Raw genomic sequence first — 20,755 nt, 5'->3', positions numbered from 1 at the left:
GTCAGAATGGCCGAGCGGTCAAAGGCGCTGCGTTCAGGTCGCAGTCTCCTCAGGAGGCGTGGGTTCAAATCCCACTTCTGACAGCAATACAAGGCATTTATGCAATCCTGATTTATTTATTTTTCGTATAAATTGTAGATAAAACGCTCATACAAGTTTTGCATGTGGCAAGGACAATAAGCATATATTCTGTTTTGCAGTTCCAAAATAAGGGAAGAATATTGCTTAGGCTTGTCCCAGTTGCACGAACTGCATAACTCTGATAAAAGAAACTGACTTCATGTTGTATAATTTGAAAGAAGAGAAAACAATATATTTAAATGAAGCCAGCCAGACAAGCCACAGTGGGCAAGCCGAGGCAGCTGAGACATGACCATACAGCAGGTTCTTCCAATCCATCCAGCCAGCAAGCCAGGTAATTAGCTAGCTAACTAGCCCATACAGCAGAACCTTCGATAGCTCAGATGGGAGAGTGGAGGACTGTAGAGTGGGTTGCAGTGATCCTTAGGTCACTGGTTCAACCCCGGTTCGAAGGAATAATGTTTTCACGAGTTTATCTTATCAGCCATAATATTTCAACTATTTTGCCTTCGGGTGCCCATCCTGCAGGCCAGCAACCTCTTGATAGACGATCCTCAAGGAAAATGTCCTGTATCCTCAACACACTCAGTGCCGTTGACGAGATAATTTGTCATTTCAAATCCACTTGCTCAGTGCCATTGACAAGAAAACTCGTTATTTGCATTTTATCACGGAGATTAACAGAATACACCCTAGCAGAGGTCCCTAATCAATATCCATCCATTTTTAGGCCCACTTATTCCTGTTTGTCAGTGTTGCAGGGGTCACTGGTGCCAATCTCCGGCTCTCATTGGGCGCTGGGCGGGGGTACACCCTGGACAGGGCGCTAGTCCCTTCATCAATATCTAAGCTGTAATGTGTTGCAGTTACCAACTGGTGCCCTGAAGGTGGCAGCAGTGCACCTTTCGATGGGAAATCAGCCACTGATGCTACCATTAGCTAAGGAGGGAGAAGCAGGGACGAGGGAGATTATGGCGCTATGAAGTGATATTGTGAAGTATCCAGCAGCTCACAGCACCACATACTAACACAGAACATGTGTGGACTTTAGTGGATTATTGATAATGTTGTGATTGTGAGATAAAACCATCAACCTACCAAACTAAACGGGTCATCCGAGCATGTCGGGAGGAAGAGGAAGTTACGTCTGTGCAACTGACAGGGAGGGATACAAAATACAGTAAGTAAAACATTAAACTGTGAGACAGATAGCAAAATAATAATAATTTTGCCATTAAAAGCCTTTTCTCAGTGTTGTTGTTATTTATTTGTTTTTGTTTTGTTTTGTTTTTTTGTTTTTTTAAGGAAACCAATGTTCAGATGTAATAGTTTTCAATAAAGCACAAAAAATTGGTTCAAAGTCGCTGGCAGATTTTTTTTAGGAAAAGCCGTTTCTCTTAACTTTTTGCTCTGAAACTGGCAATTTGTGTAAAACTTGTTCTATTCAAGGGCTGATTTCGGGTGAACGAAACAAGCCAAAAACAAACAAACAAAATTCTGATGAAAGTAGAGGCCTCAATCTTTCAGAGTCTGGTCTCAGATTTCAGATAGTCATAGTACAAAATATCCTGTGGGTCTTTAAATATCTCTCAAAATGCTCCAAAACGGCTGGCACTCAGGGGGGTCGAAGCTCTGAAAATGGCTGGCACTGAATGGGTTAAACAGTCAATAAATCTGCACACCACTTTTTTCTGCTGAATACAGGTGTATTTGGGGTATGAAGTAGTGTTGTTGATTGGTCATAGTCCAATTCTCAACATTTTAGTCAAAGTATTTCAATTTGGTACATTTGTAATAATGTAAGAGTGACTGCCCTCAATGGGACAAATCTTGGCTATTACAATTTTGCTCTTGGCTTTAAAGAAGATTCTGTGACGTTTCGGGACAATCTTGCATCACAAACAAGCACTGTTAGCCACAGGAGCCAAAGGTGCTCTAACAAAAAACTAACACCTGTGGCCTCTGCAATATGTGGTAAGTAGGTTGAATTGAGAGGATTATGGAAAGAGTGGGAAAATGAGTATTGAGTAGCTTGTTAGCATAGCTCAGATTGTTTCTTGAAGATTTTGTCATAGACTGGGGGTGTTGATGTTATACAATGGCACTTTGTCAGAATGGCCGAGCGGTCAAAGGCGCTGCGTTCAGGTCGCAGTCTCCTCAGGAGGCGTGGGCTCAAATCCCACTTCTGACAGCAATACAAGGCATTTATGCAGTCCTGATTCATTTATTTTTCGTATAAATTGTAGATAAAACGCTCATACAAGTTTTCCATGTGGCAAGGACAATAAGCATATATTCTGTTTTGCAGTTCCAAAAAAAAGGGAAGAATATTGCTTAGGCTTGTCCCAGTTGCACGAACTGCATAACTCTGATAAAAGAAACTGACTTCATGTTGTATAATTTGAAAGAAGAGAAAACAATATATTTAAATAAAGCCAGCCAGCCAAGCCACAGTGGGCAAGCCGAGGCAGCTGAGACATGACCATACAGCAGGTTCTTCCAATCCATCCAGCCAGCAAGCCAGGTAATTAGCTAGCTAACTAGCCCATACAGCAGAACCTTCGATAGCTCAGATGGGAGAGCGGAGGACTGTAGAGTGGGTTGCAGTGATCCTTAGGTCACTGGTTCAACTCCGGTTCGAAGGAATAATGTTTTCACGAGTTTATCTTATCAGCCATAATATTTCAACTATTTTGCCTTCGGGTGCCCATCCTGCAGGCCAGCAACCTCTTGATAGACGATCCTCAAGGAAAATGTCCTGTATCCTCAACACACTCAGTGCCGTTGACAAGATAATTTGTCATTTCAAATCCACTTGCTCAGTGCCATTGACAAGAAAACTCGTTATTTGCATTTTATCACGGAGATTAACAGAATACACCCTAGCAGAGGTCCCTAATCAATATCCATCCATTTTTAGGCCCACTTATTCCTGTTTGTCAGTGTCGCAGGGGTCACTGGTGCCAATCTCCGGCTCTCATTGGGCGCTGGGCGGGGGTACACCCTGGACAGGGCGCTAGTCCCTTCATCAATATCTAAGCTGTAATGTGTTGCAGTTACCAACTGGTGCCCTGAAGGTGGCAGCAGTGCACCTTTAGATGGGAAATCAGCCACTGATGCTACCATTAGCTAAGGAGGGAGAAGCAGGGACGAGGGAGATTATGGCGCTATGAAGTGATATTGTGAAGTATCCAGCAGCTCACAGCACCACATACTAACACAGAACATGTGTGGACTTTAGTGGATTATTGATAATGTTGTGATTGTGAGATAAAACCATCAACCTACCAAACTAAACGGGTCATCCGAGCATGTCGGGAGGAAGAGGAAGTTACGTCTGTGCAACTGACAGGGAGGGATACAAAATACAGTAAGTAAAACATTAAACTGTGAGCCAGATAGCAAAATAATGATAATTTTTCCATTAAAAGCCTTTTCTCAGTGTTGTTGTTATTTATTTGTTTTTGTTTTGTTTTGTTTTTTTGTTTTTTTAAGGAAACCAATGTTCAGATGTAATAGTTTTCAATAAAGTACAAAAAATTGGTTCAAAGTCGCTGGCAGATTTTTTTTAGGAAAAGCCGTTTCTCTTAACTTTTTGCTCTGAAACTGGCAATTTGTGTAAAACTTGTTCTATTCAAGGGCTGATTTCGGGTGAACGAAACAAGCCAAAAACAAACAAACAAAATTCTGATGAAAGTAGAGGCCTCAATCTTTCAGAGTCTGGTCTCAGATTTCAGATAGTCATAGTACAAAATATCCTGTGGGTCTTTAAATATCTCTCAAAATGCTCCAAAACGGCTGGCACTCAGGGGGGTCGAAGCTCTGAAAATGGCTGGCACTGAATGGGTTAAACAGTCAATAAATCTGCACACCACTTTTTTCTGCTGAATACAGGTGTATTTGGGGTATGAAGTAGTGTTGTTGATTGGTCATAGTCCAATTCTCAACATTTTAGTCAAAGTATTTCAATTTGGTACATTTGTAATAATGTAAGAGTGACTGCCCTCAATGGGACAAATCCTGGCTATTACAATTTTGCTCTTGGCTTTAAACAAGATTCTGTGACGTTTCAGGACAATCTTGCATTACAAACAAGCACTGTTAGCCACAGGAGCCAAAGGTGCTCTAACAAAAAACTAACACCTGTGGCCTCTGCAATATGTGGTGAGTAGGTTGAATTGAGAGGATTATGGAAAGAGTGGGAAAATGTTAGCATAGCTTAGATTGTTTCTTGAAGATTTTGTCATAGACTAGGCGTGGTTTCAAATCCCACTCATGACAGCAATACAAGGCATTTATGCAATCCTGATTTTTTTTTTTTTCGTATAAATTGTAGATAAAACGCTCATACAAGTTTTGCATGTGGCAAGGACAATAAGCATATATTCTGTTTTGCAGCGCTCTACTACTGTGTTCTGCTAACTCTAATCAAACTTGTTGTCATTGATATTTTAGCCTTGAAAACACTTGTTTGAATTTTTTACCGTACAGTTAAACGTACGAAGGTTAAGTAAAAAGCAATCTCGCCTCTTATAGGCAGTATCTCCTTTAAACTTCCTTTTGTCCTTAGCTTAGCTTAGCTTAAATTTAGCACCTATGGCTTCTCTCTCCTCCCCTCCGCTCTCCTGCCCGGTGTGTCAGATGTTTAGTTACTCCTCGTCCTCCTTTAGGGACAATGGTAGTTGCATAAAGTGTAGCGTACTGTTAGATATGGAGGCGAGGATCAACAATCTGGAGAAGCGGTTCCGCACCCCTGATACCAAAACCGAAGCTAGCAAGCAGGACCTAGCCGGTGCGGGCCGTGCTAGCTCTAGCTTAGCTTCCCCCCCGGCCAGCAATGAGTGGGTTACTGTCCGTCGTAAGCATAGTCGAAGGTCAAAAAGCCGCTCGGGACACCACCATGTTCACGTCTCAAACAGGTTCTCCCCCCTCCGTGAGGACAACACACTCACCGGGGAACAAACTCTGATAATTGGCGACTCCATAGTGAGAAACGTGAAGCTAGCGAAGTCAGCGGGCATCGTGAGGTGCATCCCAGAACCAGAGCGGGCGACATAGAATCAAATCTAAAGTTGCTGGCAAAGAGTAACCGTAAGTTTGATAGGATAGTCCTCCATGTCGGCACTAATGACACCCGACGTCGTCAGTCGGAAGCAACCAAAGTGAACATTGAATCAGTTTGTGCTTATGCTAAAACAATGTCGGACTCCGTAATTTTCTCTAGTCCCTTACCAAATCTGACCAGTGATGACATGTATAGCCGCATGTCATCATTTAACCGCTGGCTATCGAGGTGGTGTCCAGAAAACGAGGTGGGCTTCATTGATAATTGGAGATCCTTCTGGGGAAAACCGAACCTGATAGGAAGAGATGGAATCCATCCTACTTTGGAGGGAGCATCTCTACTATCAGAAAACATGGCACAGTCACTGTTATGACATCTCATGAATGAGACCATGTTACAGAGGGGGAGTCCTCCACGCCCCTCTGCGCTTGCCTTAGGACAGTTTCCCTCCCATTGCTACTATGATAGCTGTGTTCATCGCCATGGCAACTGTTGTGATGGTGATGAATATTATTTTATGGAGACGGTGTCTGTCCCCCGACCCATATTTCACAATGATTTTAACATAAAATCAAATAAAAGAGCTATCAATTATAAAAATCTGAAAAAAATTAAAATCTCAAATCTAGAAACACCAAAACATAAAACCATTAGATGTGCTCTATTAAATATTAGATCACTGAGATCCAAATCTCTACTAGTAAATGACCTTATCTCAGAAAATAACTTTGATTTATTCTGTTTAACTGAAACATGGCTGTATCAAGATGAATATGTTAGTTTAAATGAAGCCACTCCTCCCAGTCATTTAAATACTCATATGCCACGAGACATAGGCCGTGGAGGTGGTGTAGCAGCTATTTATCATTCCTCTCTCCTAATCTATCCTAAACCAAAGGCCAACTACACTTCCTTTGAAAGCCTGGTTTTAAATTTATCTCATACCAAATCAAAAACCTGCCAGCCAGTCTTATTTGTGATAATTTACCGTCCTCCAGGCCCTTATTCTGAATTTCTATCAGAATTCTCTGAGTTTATATCAAACTTAGTCCTCAGTTCTGATAAAATACTGATAGTAGGAGATTTTAATATCCATGTGGACAAAGATAGTGATAGCCTGAGCTCAGCCTTTATGTCCCTAATAGACTCAGTTGGCTTTTTTCAAACTATTAATGAAGCTACTCATCGTTTAAATCATACTCTTGATCTTGTTCTAACATATGGCCTTGATATTAATGAACTAAAAGTCTACCCTGAAAATCCTCTGCTATCAGATCACTTTTTAATATCTTTTAACATTATCCTAGAGGATCTCGCACTGTGCAATAAAATAGTTACGAGTAGAAATCTGTCCAATAGTGCTGTGGCTAAATTTAAAGAGGCCATTCCTGCTGCCTTAAACTCAGTGCACCATCCAATAAATAACTATGATATTAATTATAACCCCTCTCAACTGGATCTGCTTGTCGATAGCTCTGCTCGATGTCCCCAGTGAGCTTAATGAACTGAAAGCAGTGTTTACCATGTAAATCATCTTTTTCTGTATTCAGTAGACATTATAAATGTATCAAACACTAATGTACGCCTTAAGAATATTGTCTTTATTATAATAAATAATTAGTTATTTTAACATAAGCACTGTTTGGCTCAGTGTAACACCCAACGTAATTTAGTTTTGCCCTAATTTATTCATTTTTAGCAATTGCATTCCAGATATATCTGACATATTAAATGTTAGAATAAAATAGTCTTCCAGAAATTTTAACATATAAGTAAAATGTCCAATATTTAATTGTGACTAGATATAACAGGAATTGTAAATATCTCAACTAACATCGTCACAGGTAAGAATATTAACCAGAATCAGAAGTCCTTTATTTATCCCAGGGGGAAATTACTTACGTTACAGCCGCTCAACAAATATTACAAATAAAAAGGATAAACACTAAACAATAATAAAGAAAGAATAAATGGTAAATAAAAAAAAAAGTACATTATTAAGTAAAAGACTGTTAATAAGGATTAGATACAGACACATTACTTTAGTAAAAAATAAGATAAATAATGTGACAGTGAGGTATCAGCTATCCTGATAGCAGTGTGTAATCCCCAGTAGTTCTATTTACTTGTAATATTATTATTATATTTATAACCCCTCTCAACTGGATCTGCTTGTCGATAGCTCTGCTAGTCTACTAAAATCCACCTTGGACTCAATTGCCCCATTGAGGGAAAAAACTATTAAACGTCAGAGGAAAGCTCCGTGGTTTAGCTCTGAAACTCACACACTCAAACAAGAATGTGGCGCTCCAATAAAACAGAGGAGTCACGAATACTCTGGCAAGAAAGCCATAGTAAATACATGACAGCCTTACGACATACTCGATCTACATACTACTCCTCACTAATTGAAGAAAATAAAAATAATCTGAGGTACCTTTTCAGCACTGTAGCCAGGCTAACACAAAGTCAGAGCTCTATTGAGCCCATGATTCCTCTAGCCCTCAGCTGTGAGGACTTTATGACATTTTTTAACGATAAAATTCATAAGATTACAGATAAAATTAGCCACTCCCTGCCTTCACCTGGGCCTGCTGTACCATTAAATGTAAATAGGCCTAACCTAAACTGTTTCACACATATAGGACTTCAGGAACTTAACTCTATTATTTCATCCTCCAAACCATCGACCTGCCTTTCAGATCCGATCCCAACTAAGCTGTTTAAAGAAGTTATTCCCCTAGTCTGCCCATCTTTGTTGGAGACAATAAATATATCCCTATCAATAGGCTCCGTGCCACAGTCCTTTAAAGTAGCTGTAATCAAACCCCTTCTCAAAAAACCTACTCTTGATTCCAGCACTTTAGCAAACTACAGGCCTATATCTAATCTTCCTTTTATTTCAAAGATTCTTGAGAAACTTGTGGCGGCTCAAGCTCTGTGACTTCCTTCAAAACAACAGCCTGTTCGAGGACTTCCAGTCAGGTTTTAGAGCTCAACACAGCACAGAGACTGCTTTAGTTAAAGTAACTAATGATCTACTCTGGGCTTCAGATGAAGGACGACTCTCAGTGCTGGTTTTATTAGATCATAGTGCAGCTTTTGACACTATAGATCACTATATTCTACTAGAGAGATTAGAGGAATTACTTGGAATCACAGGGACTGCCCTAAACTGGTTTAAGTCCTACCTATCTGATAGGTACCAGTTTGTACACGTGAATAATAGGTCTTCTGTGTACACTAAAGTAAGCTACGGGGTTCCTCAGGGCTCTGTGCTAGGTCCAATCCTCTTCTGTATCTATATGATCCCCCTTGGTAATGTTATGAGAAAATACTCTGTTAACTTCCACTGCTATGCTGATGATACCCAACTGTATGTATCAATGAAGCCAGATGAGACAAATCAGCTATCTAAACTTGAGGCCTGTCTAAAGGACATTAGGGCCTGGATGGACCAAAATTTTCTTCTTCTTAACTCAGACAAGACTGGGGTCATTGTACTGGGCCCACGACACCTTAGAGAAACCTATGCTAGTCTAACTGCCCTAGATGGCATTACTCTGGCACGAAGCACAACTGTTAGAAACCTTGGGGTTCTATTTGATCAGGATTTATCCTTCAACTCTCACATAAAACAAACTTCAAGAACTGCCTTCTTTCATCTCCGTAACATTGCTAAAATCAGATCTATCCTGTCTCAGAGCGACGCCGAAAAGCTAGTCCATGCTTTTGTTACCTCTAGACTGGATTATTGTAATTCTCTTTTAGCAGGCTGCCCGAACAAGTCGCTTAAGACACTTCAGCTGGTTCAAAATGCTGCAGCACGTGTACTGACTAAAACTAGGAGAAGAGATCACATTACTCCTGTATTAGCCTCTCTGCATTGGCTTCCCATAAAATATAGAATAGAATTCAAGATTCTTCTTCTCACTTATAAAGCCCTAAATGGACAGGCACCAGTCTATCTCAAGGAGCTTGTAGTGCCATACAATCCCCCCAGAACACTACGCTCTCAAAATGCTGGACTACTCGTTGTTCCATTCATCTCTAAAAGTAGTATAGGAGGAAGAGCTTTCAGTTATCAGGCCCCACTTCTCTGGAACCATCTACCAACCACGGTTCGGGGAGCAGACACCCTCTCTACCTTTAAGGTTAGGCTCAAAACATTCCTCTTTGATAAAGCTTTTAGTTAGGAACCAGCTCATAGTTAAGATGCAATAGGCATAGACTGCCGGGGGGGGGGGGGCTGGCATGCTCGGTTGGAGAGAGGTTGGAGAGGGCGTTAAGAGAGAGGTCATTTAGGTTAGAGAGGGACCGGAGAGGGTCCCATTCCTCTCTCAAACACTCCCTCTATGTCTGCTTCTTCCCTTGTGTGTTTGCTCCTGTACTCCTTCTGGCTTTTGTCTTGCAGGTCCGTGGGATCCTCAGTGTGGAGTTACAGAGTCTCAGCGGCTCTGTCTCCACCCTTTCCTCTGCACACACCCAACACAGCATAACGTGGATGGCTGTTCATCATAGGAATGGGATCCACACAAGGTTCCTGCTGCTTAACAGAAGGTTTTCCTTGCCGCCATGATGAATTCATGTTGGGTGTGGGATACATATGTATGTGTATATACGTATATATGCATATGTGTGTATCCATAAAATGAAGAGTCCGTCCTTAAGACTGCTCTACTGTAAAGTGTCTTGAGATACCATTGGTTATGATTTGGCGCTATACAAATAAAAGATTGATTGATTGATTGAACACTTTATTCTTCTTAATTCATGCAAATGCTTTATTTTCACCACATTTTTTTTGTAAATTCTTTATTTTTCTGTGTTTTTGTTTGAACAATTACACAAAGTTTACAAAGGGTGGCATACAACACACTTTGACAGATACAATAATAAAGTGTATAGATGCCTGTGATCTTTACAAGTGCTTTTTTCTTGAAATAAAACTCTAAGAGAAATAAAAAAAAAAAAAACAAACAAAAAAAAGCAGTTAAATTCAATTAAAATTAAGTAAACCTGGATAAACAGAGAAAACGTCTTCGACGTTCAATCACCCTCTTTTACATGTAGGTTTCAAAATTAATATGACAAAAAACAAAAGAAAAAGAAAAGTGTACATAGTTTTATATATCAACATTTATACCCACATACAACACTTAAAAATAAAATGTACCACAGTTATACTCAACACAATTACAAATTAAACTTAGATGGACTTACAAAAACTCCTGAGCATTTTATTTTCATTACAATCCATAGAAAAAATCATCATGTTCCTATTTTACTAACCACTAACACATTTTAACTGATCATAAAACATGTAACACGTTTGTACAATGAATAATTTTGTAAAATATTTTTTTTTTTGATCCACTTTTATTTCATCACAATCCAAACACCAAATGTGAAACTTCTTTAATAAAATGTTTCCTCCCACTGTTGAGAAACATACATGTTAGGTTGGATGGAGTGCGTAACCAACCTGGAGAAGTGAATGGTTGCAGAGAACCATTGAATCTATTGTTGGTGAGACTTCATCATGACACTGATCATTCACTTTGATTGACAGGACAGATGATCAGAGGTGCTGAGTTTTTACCACCATAGTTTAAACCAGGACTAAAGTATGGGTGTAGTTTATGAGTGAAGCAGCAGTGAGTGAAGGAGTAGATCAGAGCTGCAGCATCTACATCATAAAAGGAGACCACACCCTCCTCATAGTCCACAAACACACCCACCTTCTCAGGAACACACTTCAGATAAAGAATGACTGGAGGATCTTCACATGCGTTATACACATTTCCATCTCTGAGTGCCACAGTCCAGTAACCATTCTTAGGAGTCGCAGTGTTGTTTCCTTTCCTGTTGATGGATTCTTTAACCACTCCTAAATCCCAGTCAGTTTTTCCTTTAACCTGAACCTCAAAGTAAAATCTACCTGAACTGAAATTCTGCTTCCCTAAAACACTGGCACAAGGATAAAATCTCTCTTTGTTGTGTGGATGGTTCTTCCACACATCACTGTCATAAACTTGTTTTCCATCATCAGACAGGACAAGGTAAGGATTAGCTGTAAGAGGATCAAGAGTCACATCTACTGCAAACTGCTGCAGCCTCTTCATCTCTAACATCTTTATCATCATCATCTCGTCACTGAGTGTGTCCTCCAGCTGAGCCACAGCTCTCAGCACAGTTCCTTCATATGATGATGGATGGACCATGACCTCTGTCCAGTCCTTGGTGGCTGGAGGAGCTTTCAGGGAGCAGAAGTGTTGGAGGAGGTGGTCTTCAGAGTGGGAGAGCTGCTCCACCTCAGAGCTTCTCTTCATCAGCTCAGAGATTTCCTCCTCCAGCTCTTTGATCAAACCTTCAGCCTCTCTCTCTTCTACTTCCTGTTGCTCCTCCATTGTCTTCATCAGCTCCTTCAGGCCTCTCTGAACAAGCTCCATCAGAGCAATGAACATCTCCACACCTTCAGCTTTCGCTCTGTCTGCTGCTTCCTTCTTGATCCTCACTGACTCTCTGATCTCCTCCAGCTTCTCTCGTCTCTTTTGGATCATCTGCTGAAGATAAACTTTCTTTTCTTCAAACAGATATTCTCCCAGAGGGACTAACTGGTGACTCCTGTGCTCCAAAACAGAACACATCAAGCAGACACGTGTCTGATCGCTCTGACAGAACAGCTCTAAAGGTTTGCTGTGCTTTGGACACATCATGGATTCCAGGTTCTCCACAGGCTCCACCAGCTGATGTCTTCTCAGGCCTGATGCTGTCAGATGAGGCTTCAGGTGAGTCTCACAGTAGGAGACCCCACAGTCCAGGCAGGACTTCAGGGCCTTCACTTTGGTTCCAGTGCAGACGTCACAGGGAACTTCTCCTGGTGCTGCTGCTTTCTTCTCAGATTCACGTCTGAACTGAGAAACCATCTCACGCATCATAATATTGACCTTCAGCTGAGGTTTAGTGCTGAACACCTGATTACACACGGGACACCTGCTGGTGGTACTGGTGTCCCAGTGTGTGCTGATGCATGTTTTGCAGAAGTTGTGTCCACATGGTGTGGTGACTGGATCAGTGAGCACCTCCAGACAGATGGAGCACAGGAAGTGATGTTCAGACGTCCCACTGCAGGCAGGAGACATGTCCACACACTGAGGGACAGAGACAAGCAGCACATTAACAGGACACTCTCATTGTTGTGGAACGTTCCTTTACTAATGTTTCTGAGTCCATCTCACTGAGATCACCTCTAGTATTTAGCATTGATTCAGTCATCCTGTAGTAATGTGGACAGTCGGCTGTGCCTCAGAAGCTGAATGTAAAAGTGCAATAGTTTTAATGTTTAAGGTTCAAATTAGTTCTAAGGTTCTCTTGTATTAACACTGGAATTTTTCTAAATTATAGGTTAGATTTTTTGCGCATTTTATTTTAATGTACAATCTTTTTTCTTTAAAATAACCAAGATATTGTGTATTAACAGACTGAAGTTTAACACAGCACAAACCTTTAAAGTCTGCATGGACCACACACTACATTTAACAGTGATTTTGTTTGGGAAAACAAATTAAATTACTTTACTTGTAACTTATAAATACACGTAATTTCTGTGCAACTTGTGACTGAAATTCACAAGTTGTGATTAATCTTAATTATTTAGTCTGATTTGCAATTGATTGGTTATTTTTTTAATCCATTCACTGCTAATTTATATTAAAAAAAAATGTGTTTCCCATGAGCAGTAGAGACCTTTCTTAGATTATATCACACATCACATGACTTTTAGTGGTGGGTGGTAGATGATGGAAACCAATGGCAAACTTTTTTTCAAAATGAACATTACATTTATATCAAACCTCATTTGGACTTGATAAAATGAAAGTTAAAGATATGGAAAACATCACGTCACCAATTCTAAAATTTAGTTCAAGTTATCTTCAATGTTCCTCAAATAAAGATATCTATGTAGTTGTAGATATCTGAGAAGATGTTTGGACTTGGCAGAAGTAGAAAGTTATGTTATTTTGTTTGTTTTATTCATTTTTATATTAACGCGTCACATTTCCTGAGATGCAATTGCCGTTTGCTAAAAAGCAAGTGTTGATTATCTAAAAAAGGAAACAAATGGTTCATTCATTCCTTAGTCAAATATGTTAGTTTCTCATTTATAAATATAATTTCTCTTTAACTAAAAAATATGTTAATCTATGGAATTTTCAGTAGAATACTGGATTCCACAAATATTCAATAGCTACAGCCTTGAAACATATTGTATACAATTATATATAACATGTTTGATGTGAATCCCTGTTTTAAATGTTAACAAAATGAGCTAAATGCTAAAAACAGCTAGAAAATTGTCATTTACCTTTGACATTAGACGTCCTATAATTAAGCCCTTCAATGTTTAAAGCTGTTCCCATAAAAAGCAGCAGAGCAGCAATCCGTCACTTCCTTTCAGCAGCTCAATTCCAATGTTTCCTCAATTTACAATTTATATCTTGGGATAAAACAAAGTAATGATCACATGTTAAATGTGTCACATTAAAATTAGTAAATACTTGTTCCTGTTGATTTGAGGCCAGTGAAATATGGGCCTGTCATAATACGTAATAATAATAATAATAATAATAATAATAATAATAATAATAATATGTAGCTTTACGTGCAGTGAGACATTCTGTTATAGTTTCTGATGTATATATTATAAGCCGCTAACACACACACACACACACACACACACACACACACACACACACACACACACACACACACACACACACACACACACACACACACACACACAGTATATAATGATTCAATTCAGACTAAATGTTAAATGTTAAAATGAACAAATTTAAAAAGAGCTTTTATGACAAAGTCGTTCCAAAGATCGTTCAATATCAGCTCATTCACACAAGATTATTACTAAATATGTAAACACATTTAGATTAAAACAAGCAGTATTTACTCACTGGATTGTGGGAAATCACTAAATGAGTCATTAAAGTTGACATTATTATTGTTAGAAACTTACTTTGGTCTCAAACGTTGCTCACTGATGACATCTGCTGGTCAACGTTAATCTATATTATTAAAGCTACTTTAGTCGTTTCTGACGGTGCACGAGGAGATTCTGTAGAATGGTGGAGATTCTGCAGCTTTCATCTTAGCCTGAGTTGACATGACAACCTGTCAACATTGAGCTTTCATCTTAGCCTGAGTTGACATGACAACCTGTCAACATTGAGCTTCCATTTTAGCCTGAGTTGACATGACAACCTGTCAACATTGAGCTTCCATTTTAGCCTGAGTTGCCATGACAACCTGTCAACATTGATCTGATCAAAGCTGCCTTTTGTGATTAAATGTATGTCATATTATCATAGGAAGATCAAATATATTTAATTAAATAATGCAAACACATTTTACTCCTCATAGTGGATATACTGTATGTATAGACTGTTACATCAGGCATAATTACTACCAATGAGGGAGCGTCTTATACAACAATAGAAAACTAATGAACATTTTACTCACCAGGGGGCGCTGTTGGCCAAAAACGTACATATAAGTCACTTCATTGTATAAGCCACAGAGGTGTAAAAAGTACTGATATATCCTCAAGTACAGGTACAAGTAAATCATACATAAAATACTCAAGTACAAGTAAAAATTAGCTCAATTAAATAGTATTCAAAGTCAAAGTTACTAGTTACTTTCACCCCCACAGTTATTGTTGGTTCCCTTACATACAGTAAACATATCATGGAGAAACCATAAAAAGGAAAAAAAGGAAATCTTCCACAATTGGAATCTAATTTATTTTCCACAAAGGCATCTGTATTAAATAAAAGGTTTGTCAAAATGTAAATTAAAAAATAAATAAATAAATAATGGTCGTCTGCTGGGCGTGGGCCTTGGCTGGGGTCCCGGGCGGGGCCTCTCTGGGCCCTCCCCTTGGGGGGTTGGGTGCTTGGGTGTGGGTGGGTGGAGGGGGCGGGATGCTGGCGGGGGCCCTTGGGGTTGGGGGTTGGGGTCGGTGGCGGGATGCACTGGGTGCTCGGCTGCTTGGGGCTTCTTCGGATGTGTGTTTGTGGGGGCGGTGGCTGCCTCTCGGCCTGGAAGCTTGGGGGCGTCTTGGGGGTTGCTCGGCCATGGGGGGGTGGCCTGGGGCTCCCTGGTCCCCACTCTTTCTGCTGGCCTGGCTGCATCTGCAGGCCCGGGGCAGTTCCTGGGTTTGCAGTAGCGGTTTTTGCACATATACTGGTATACGATGCACTGGCACGCCTTGGGTTGTGGGACAAAACTCATACTGGGTTTAACTTTAGACACGTTAATCCCTGTCTACAGCCACCACCATTATAGCTAAGCTTTATACTTGTCACTATACTGACTTGATTACACAACAAAATAAGCACAATATATTCTACAACTTCACATCTCACCCTCACTGTAAAACAATCTATTCTTCCCCACCCTTTCTATTTCCTACCTTGAGTTTCTCCTCCCTGCTCCCTTTCCCTTCCCCCTCCCTCTCCACTTAGTTGTAACACTGCTCTCCCTTTTTATATCCTCCCTATAATAAATGTTTCTTACCCTTCCTTAGGGAGGGCTGGTGATGGTCACAATTAAGCAATAAAATAAATCAATTCATTTTATTGCAATAACCAAACATGCATTGCTGTCTCATAATGATTGCCTTACCTTTGACAGCATGTGCAGACAAGTTAAAGAAAAAGAAAAACAGTTATAGTCCGATAGATGCGGCAACTCTAGCTTCAGATTGCTGTTTCGCAGCGGAGCCTCGTACCAGTGGTGTCCGCCAGAGGAGGAGACATAAGCGGTGTGATCGGAAACACGTACTGTACGTGTACACACAAACCAGGGTAGATGGTCTTTAAATCCTTAAAAAGGTAAAGTATTAAATGTGATGTAGCCAAATCTAAGGCCTTAAAAACTTTACATTTGAGAAAAATGGGTTTAAATTACAGAAATTGTAGCATTAAATATTGTGGTATGTCTCAGTGCCTGTGCTCTGAAGTGTTGTGGACTTTAAACACTGTCTCTGATCATCACTGTGATAATTCTAATAATGTCAGCAGCTCAATATTTTAATATAGAATAGAAATACTTTATTAAGCCTGATATAAATTAATTTTCTCAGCTGCTAAAAACATAATTCCAGTGTTTGTCAAACACATACATACACAGGTTTCTAGGTTACCATTGCAAATAGGCTGAGCCCAGAAATTATATATTATTTGTTAGTAGTTAGTTAGTTGACTTAACTGGCACTTATTAACACTACATGGTTAAATTGCAATAAATGGGCTCAGTTTTGGAGCCAAATGTTGTTTTTTTGATAAATAAAAGCCAAAGGATACCAATGTTCAGATGTTATAGTTTTCAATAAAGCAAAAGAAATTGCTTCAAAGTCACTGAGAGATATTTTTTTTAGAAAAAGCCTGTTTTTCTCAGCTTTTTGCTCTGAAACTGGTGATTTGTGTAAAACTTGCTCTATTCAACGGCTGATTACAGAAGAAAACCACTGGCCCAGTGCACACGTTCAGAAGCTGATCGAGAAGCTCTGTGCGCTCTCACTCAACCACATCACCGTGGTTACCAACATGTCACCAGATCAAGTGCAAAGTAATGAACTAGTGAGGTTATTTAGTGCAGGAAGTATATTTATCACATTTAACATTTAACATCCCTTTTATTGGGAAAATCTGGCAAAACTGTGTAAATAGTTCTCAGGAAGTTATTTTTTTGTTTTCCCGTTTTCTGCAAACTTGGTTAATCAGAGACTATGTGTTGCTATCATTGTCTTGAAGGGAAGGTCGGTACTATGTCAACAAAGTGTTCTGTAACCAGGTACAGGAACAGCATAATTTCACTGAGAATAGGTAAACAATCCAGACTATAGGTGTCAAACGTGCTGGGGCACAGAAGCCCTAGTTAGTCCAGTGTCCAGAACAACAAGATTTACATATGTGGAGGAATGAATAATAGAGTACTGAATACTGCTGAGTATTACAACCCAGACACCAACCAGTGGACACTGATCACTCCTATGGGAACACCTCGTTATAGACTTGGGGTCGTTGCATATATGGGCCACATTTTTGCAGTTGGAGGCAGCGATGGGTCCAGAGATCTGAGGTCTGCTGAGGCTTATGACCCAGTGACCAACACCTGGTACGATGTCCCTGAAATGGTCCACAGACACAGTTACTTTGACATTGCAGTGATGAACAAGCAGATCTTTGTTGTCTCTTGTAGCACAGAAAACAGAATTGTTGAGTGCTATGACTACACTACAAATACTTGGTCTGTGGTATTTTCTGGCATGGACCACAATGATTGGGTGAAATGCTGTGTGATTTCTGGACTTCCCAACATGGCTGAGTACTGTTCACCTCATAAACCCATCATACCCAGGACACAGGTCTAAAAAAGTCTAAACTAGTTACTGAGATGGAGCAAATGTTATTTTCCATGATCCTAACTGGGAGTGTAACCTGCTCTGACCAGGTCTGTGTGTATCAATAAAAGTGTTTAAAGACATTAGAAGAACTAATGTGTGAATAAATGGATCAGTTCATGTCTCAGCTCAGATGGGATGGTTTTAATCAGCCTGAGTTGATGATGATAAAGAAAAAAAATACAAAATTTTAGTGGTGACAACATATAGCAGACGTGTAGATGTACTGAATTTAATTATAATTAATGTCGTGGTTAGCACATATTTATTTTATATATCAAGACAAAACAATGCAATTCTGTGACACAACAAACCATTGAAAACAATAGAACCTATTTTAACATTTAGAATAATGCACTATAATACAATATAACACCTACAGACCAGGTTAGGTGTTCAGCCTAAGTTACCATGGTGATTTAGCCTGGTAAGAAGTTATCCAGCGTCTAAGTACAGCACACACTGATTAAATGCAGGAAGTTAAAGAGAGAGAGAGAGAAGAGAAAATCCAGCTTCAGAGGACAGGGTCTTTGTGTATTCTTCTTGTTTTGTGTTTAATGAGTTATTCATGTTTGTTTGTTGCATTTTCTAGATTTTTTTTGTGCATATTTATGGTGATTTTTTGAAACTGTGCAGTACATTTGTGTACTTTTGTTGTTCTTTTGTTCAGTTTTGCTATTATTTTGTGTGTTGTTCCTTCATTTTGAGCGTTTACTTTGGGGTGTGGCTAATACTAGACTAAGTATTGTGTGGCCCACGTCTGGTCCAAACCTAAAGCTAATAAATGATTGCTAATCAGGAAATGTCCAAATGAAGCTCTGTGATGATGGGCTTTTATTGTTAGACACGTTGTCCTAACCAACAGGACAGAGGAGTTCATCTGTTGACCAATATCATAGTTAATGTTATTAACAGTATGAACCGTACACCAGAAACAGTGGTTGCTGCACACTTTTTATGTCAAATTTAAGACAATTTAAGACTTTTTTAAAGCAAAACAAACAGCAATGAACAAAACACATAATATGCTGCTGTATAAAGTGATGTGATTTGTCACGTGAAGAAGGCAAAAACAAAATGATCAAACATTTGTGCAACACTACAATGTAAAGTATTCAAACATGTCTCAGTTCAAGGTCCATCTAACATGTGAGACCTAAGGACACTGAGGGAAAACTTGTGGCGTAGCTAGCCAAGTCAGGCACAAAACAACTTATTCAAAGGCATTGCAAACAAAAACAAACACAACAGACCTGACAAAATGCTGCTTGACATTCACCTATTTTTCAACCAATGATTTCCAGAAACAGTAAAACGTAAAAACCAAATACAGATAAAAACGGTGTATTTCTGATTGGTTTTAAAATAATCCAAATAACAATGGAAACATATTTTATTGTTTAGTTTGTTTGTCTTTTTTAGGTGACGACAGTTGCAAACACTGCAGCTTCTCTGTGAACTTGTAATAGAGAATAAGAACGCTACGTCAACTGTATAAACTATGGAAGTATATCTGTACCATAATTCAATTTAAAATCCATTAACAGAAATGTTTTTTCATTTTCAGAATATAGCTGCATTTTTAACTCATAAATAAAATGAATAATAAATAATCCATTTTCATTTTCTTCTTCCCTTAAACATGACGCTTTGGTGGGAGGAAGGTTTACAGATGAAAAGCTCTATTATAGCTAAGTGTGTGCTAATATGCTAACTATTGTAATATACAGTTTTTAATGGCAGACATGATATTTACAGTAATAATATATTGTGTTTCTGGGTGTGCAAAGGCTACAAATGTGTTCCAGTGAATTAATATTATTTTGATATTTATTTGAAAATATGTTTTAATTAATATTTCATCCCAAGGTTCTTTTTTCAATGCAGATATGGTAAACAACAACAAAATTCCATATATTCACAATAATAAAACTTTATAAATCTCCCCCATGTGACCAAACTATAACACTGCATTTTTATTTTTTCCATTCATTATTAAATAATGATGACATGTATGGTGACCATACGTCTGGCTTTAGTCATGTCCTCTTTTGTTTTCACGCGGTGTCAGAGCTGTGTGGGGATGTTTGACAAAATACTGACATTTCTGAGTTTCCCAGGGACTTTGAACGCATCTCAAGGCATGCGTTAATTTAACCCTCTGGGGCCGACGGACGTGCCGGCGCGTCCTGATCACATGATCGTTTTAAAGAGCCAATAGCAGAAAAGCGCAGCGTCCTTGGATTTCCGTTTCAATCCGTGTCGAAAGTGCGGATGTCAAACTACGAAACAGTGTTTAAATCATGTTGATAGGCTAAATAGAAGTGGAGTTATGAGGGAAAATGTGCGTGTGTTTCTTTGTGACATTTTTTTAAGCCGTCAGTGCAGGCTCCGTGCAGGAAGACGCTGTAGAGCGAGTCTAAAACAAAAGCGAAAGTGTTGTGGAGCAAGAAAGAACCATGCTGAAACCTCACATTATAGCTGTTTCCTATTGGTTGAGAAGAAGGCCATTGTCCAATCATAATGTCCACATTTAGCGGGAATTTTGTTTTCAAGCGACAGGTAAACGGAGACAGAGAAAGAGAGGGTGAGTTGAGAGATTTGAGATAATAGTGATTATTACTGTGATTTGACTGTTTAGTTAGTGTGTAGTGAGTGAGATTAGAATGTAGTGTAGTGTCTAGTATATTAGTTTATTGTTTTATATCAACACAATGAGGCACAAATAATTTGCCTTTCCCTGTATTTGTGATTCATACTTTTTTGTAAATATTTGTACAAAATCACCTGAGACATTGCTTCCATTTCACTGTAAATATCTATATATAACTGTGTTTTTTGATTCATCTATATATACGTTTTTGAAATACATAGTTTAGATTTGCTAAACAAGCAATAAAAATGATTCGTTAAAAATGTTTGTGACTTTTATAGTGAAAAAAAACCTAACTTTTTCCCACTCAAATTTTAGTTTTTATAGTGGTTTTAGATCCACTGTGTTAATACAGTATGCCATATTAAAGAAAATACTTCATTGTCATATTTGGGAGGTTTTCCTGAAAAAAATGATACCAAACATACAAGGTTTATGGATTTCCTTATATGAAATATAAAGATAAAAT

General features: G+C 39.1%; 1 protein-coding gene and 4 non-coding genes across 5 annotated transcripts; 4 read left to right on the top strand and 1 right to left on the bottom strand.

Moving 5' to 3' along the window:
* On the top strand, positions 1-83 carry trnal-cag (transfer RNA leucine (anticodon CAG)). Its single transcript has one exon. It is a non-coding gene; the product is annotated as a tRNA-Leu (tRNA).
* A 366-nt stretch (positions 84-449) lies between these two features.
* trnay-gua (transfer RNA tyrosine (anticodon GUA)) lies at positions 450-536 on the top strand. Its single transcript is given in 2 exon segments — positions 450-486; positions 501-536. It is a non-coding gene; the product is annotated as a tRNA-Tyr (tRNA).
* A 1,653-nt stretch (positions 537-2,189) lies between these two features.
* trnal-cag (transfer RNA leucine (anticodon CAG)) lies at positions 2,190-2,272 on the top strand. The gene has a single exon. It is a non-coding gene; the product is annotated as a tRNA-Leu (tRNA).
* A 367-nt stretch (positions 2,273-2,639) lies between these two features.
* trnay-gua (transfer RNA tyrosine (anticodon GUA)) lies at positions 2,640-2,726 on the top strand. Its single transcript is given in 2 exon segments — positions 2,640-2,676; positions 2,691-2,726. It is a non-coding gene; the product is annotated as a tRNA-Tyr (tRNA).
* Positions 2,727-10,593: 7,867 nt separating this feature from the next.
* Positions 10,594-14,229, bottom strand: LOC114459670 (E3 ubiquitin-protein ligase TRIM21-like). Its single transcript, XM_028441862.1, has 3 exons — positions 14,184-14,229; positions 13,515-13,646; positions 10,594-12,300 (listed from the first exon to the last, which is right to left on the bottom strand). Exons 2-3 carry the CDS (start codon positions 13,521-13,523, stop codon positions 10,699-10,701), a joined length of 1,611 nt encoding a protein of 536 aa, XP_028297663.1. The 5' UTR covers positions 13,524-13,646; positions 14,184-14,229; the 3' UTR covers positions 10,594-10,698.
* Between the last annotated feature and the right edge of the window lie 6,526 nt (positions 14,230-20,755).

This window comes from Gouania willdenowi, unplaced genomic scaffold, assembly GCF_900634775.1.
Source record: "Gouania willdenowi unplaced genomic scaffold, fGouWil2.1 scaffold_333_arrow_ctg1, whole genome shotgun sequence".
In the NCBI taxonomy this organism is placed as follows: Eukaryota; Metazoa; Chordata; class Actinopteri; order Blenniiformes; family Gobiesocidae; genus Gouania; species Gouania willdenowi.
This window is presented reverse-complemented; position numbering and strand designations above follow the sequence as displayed.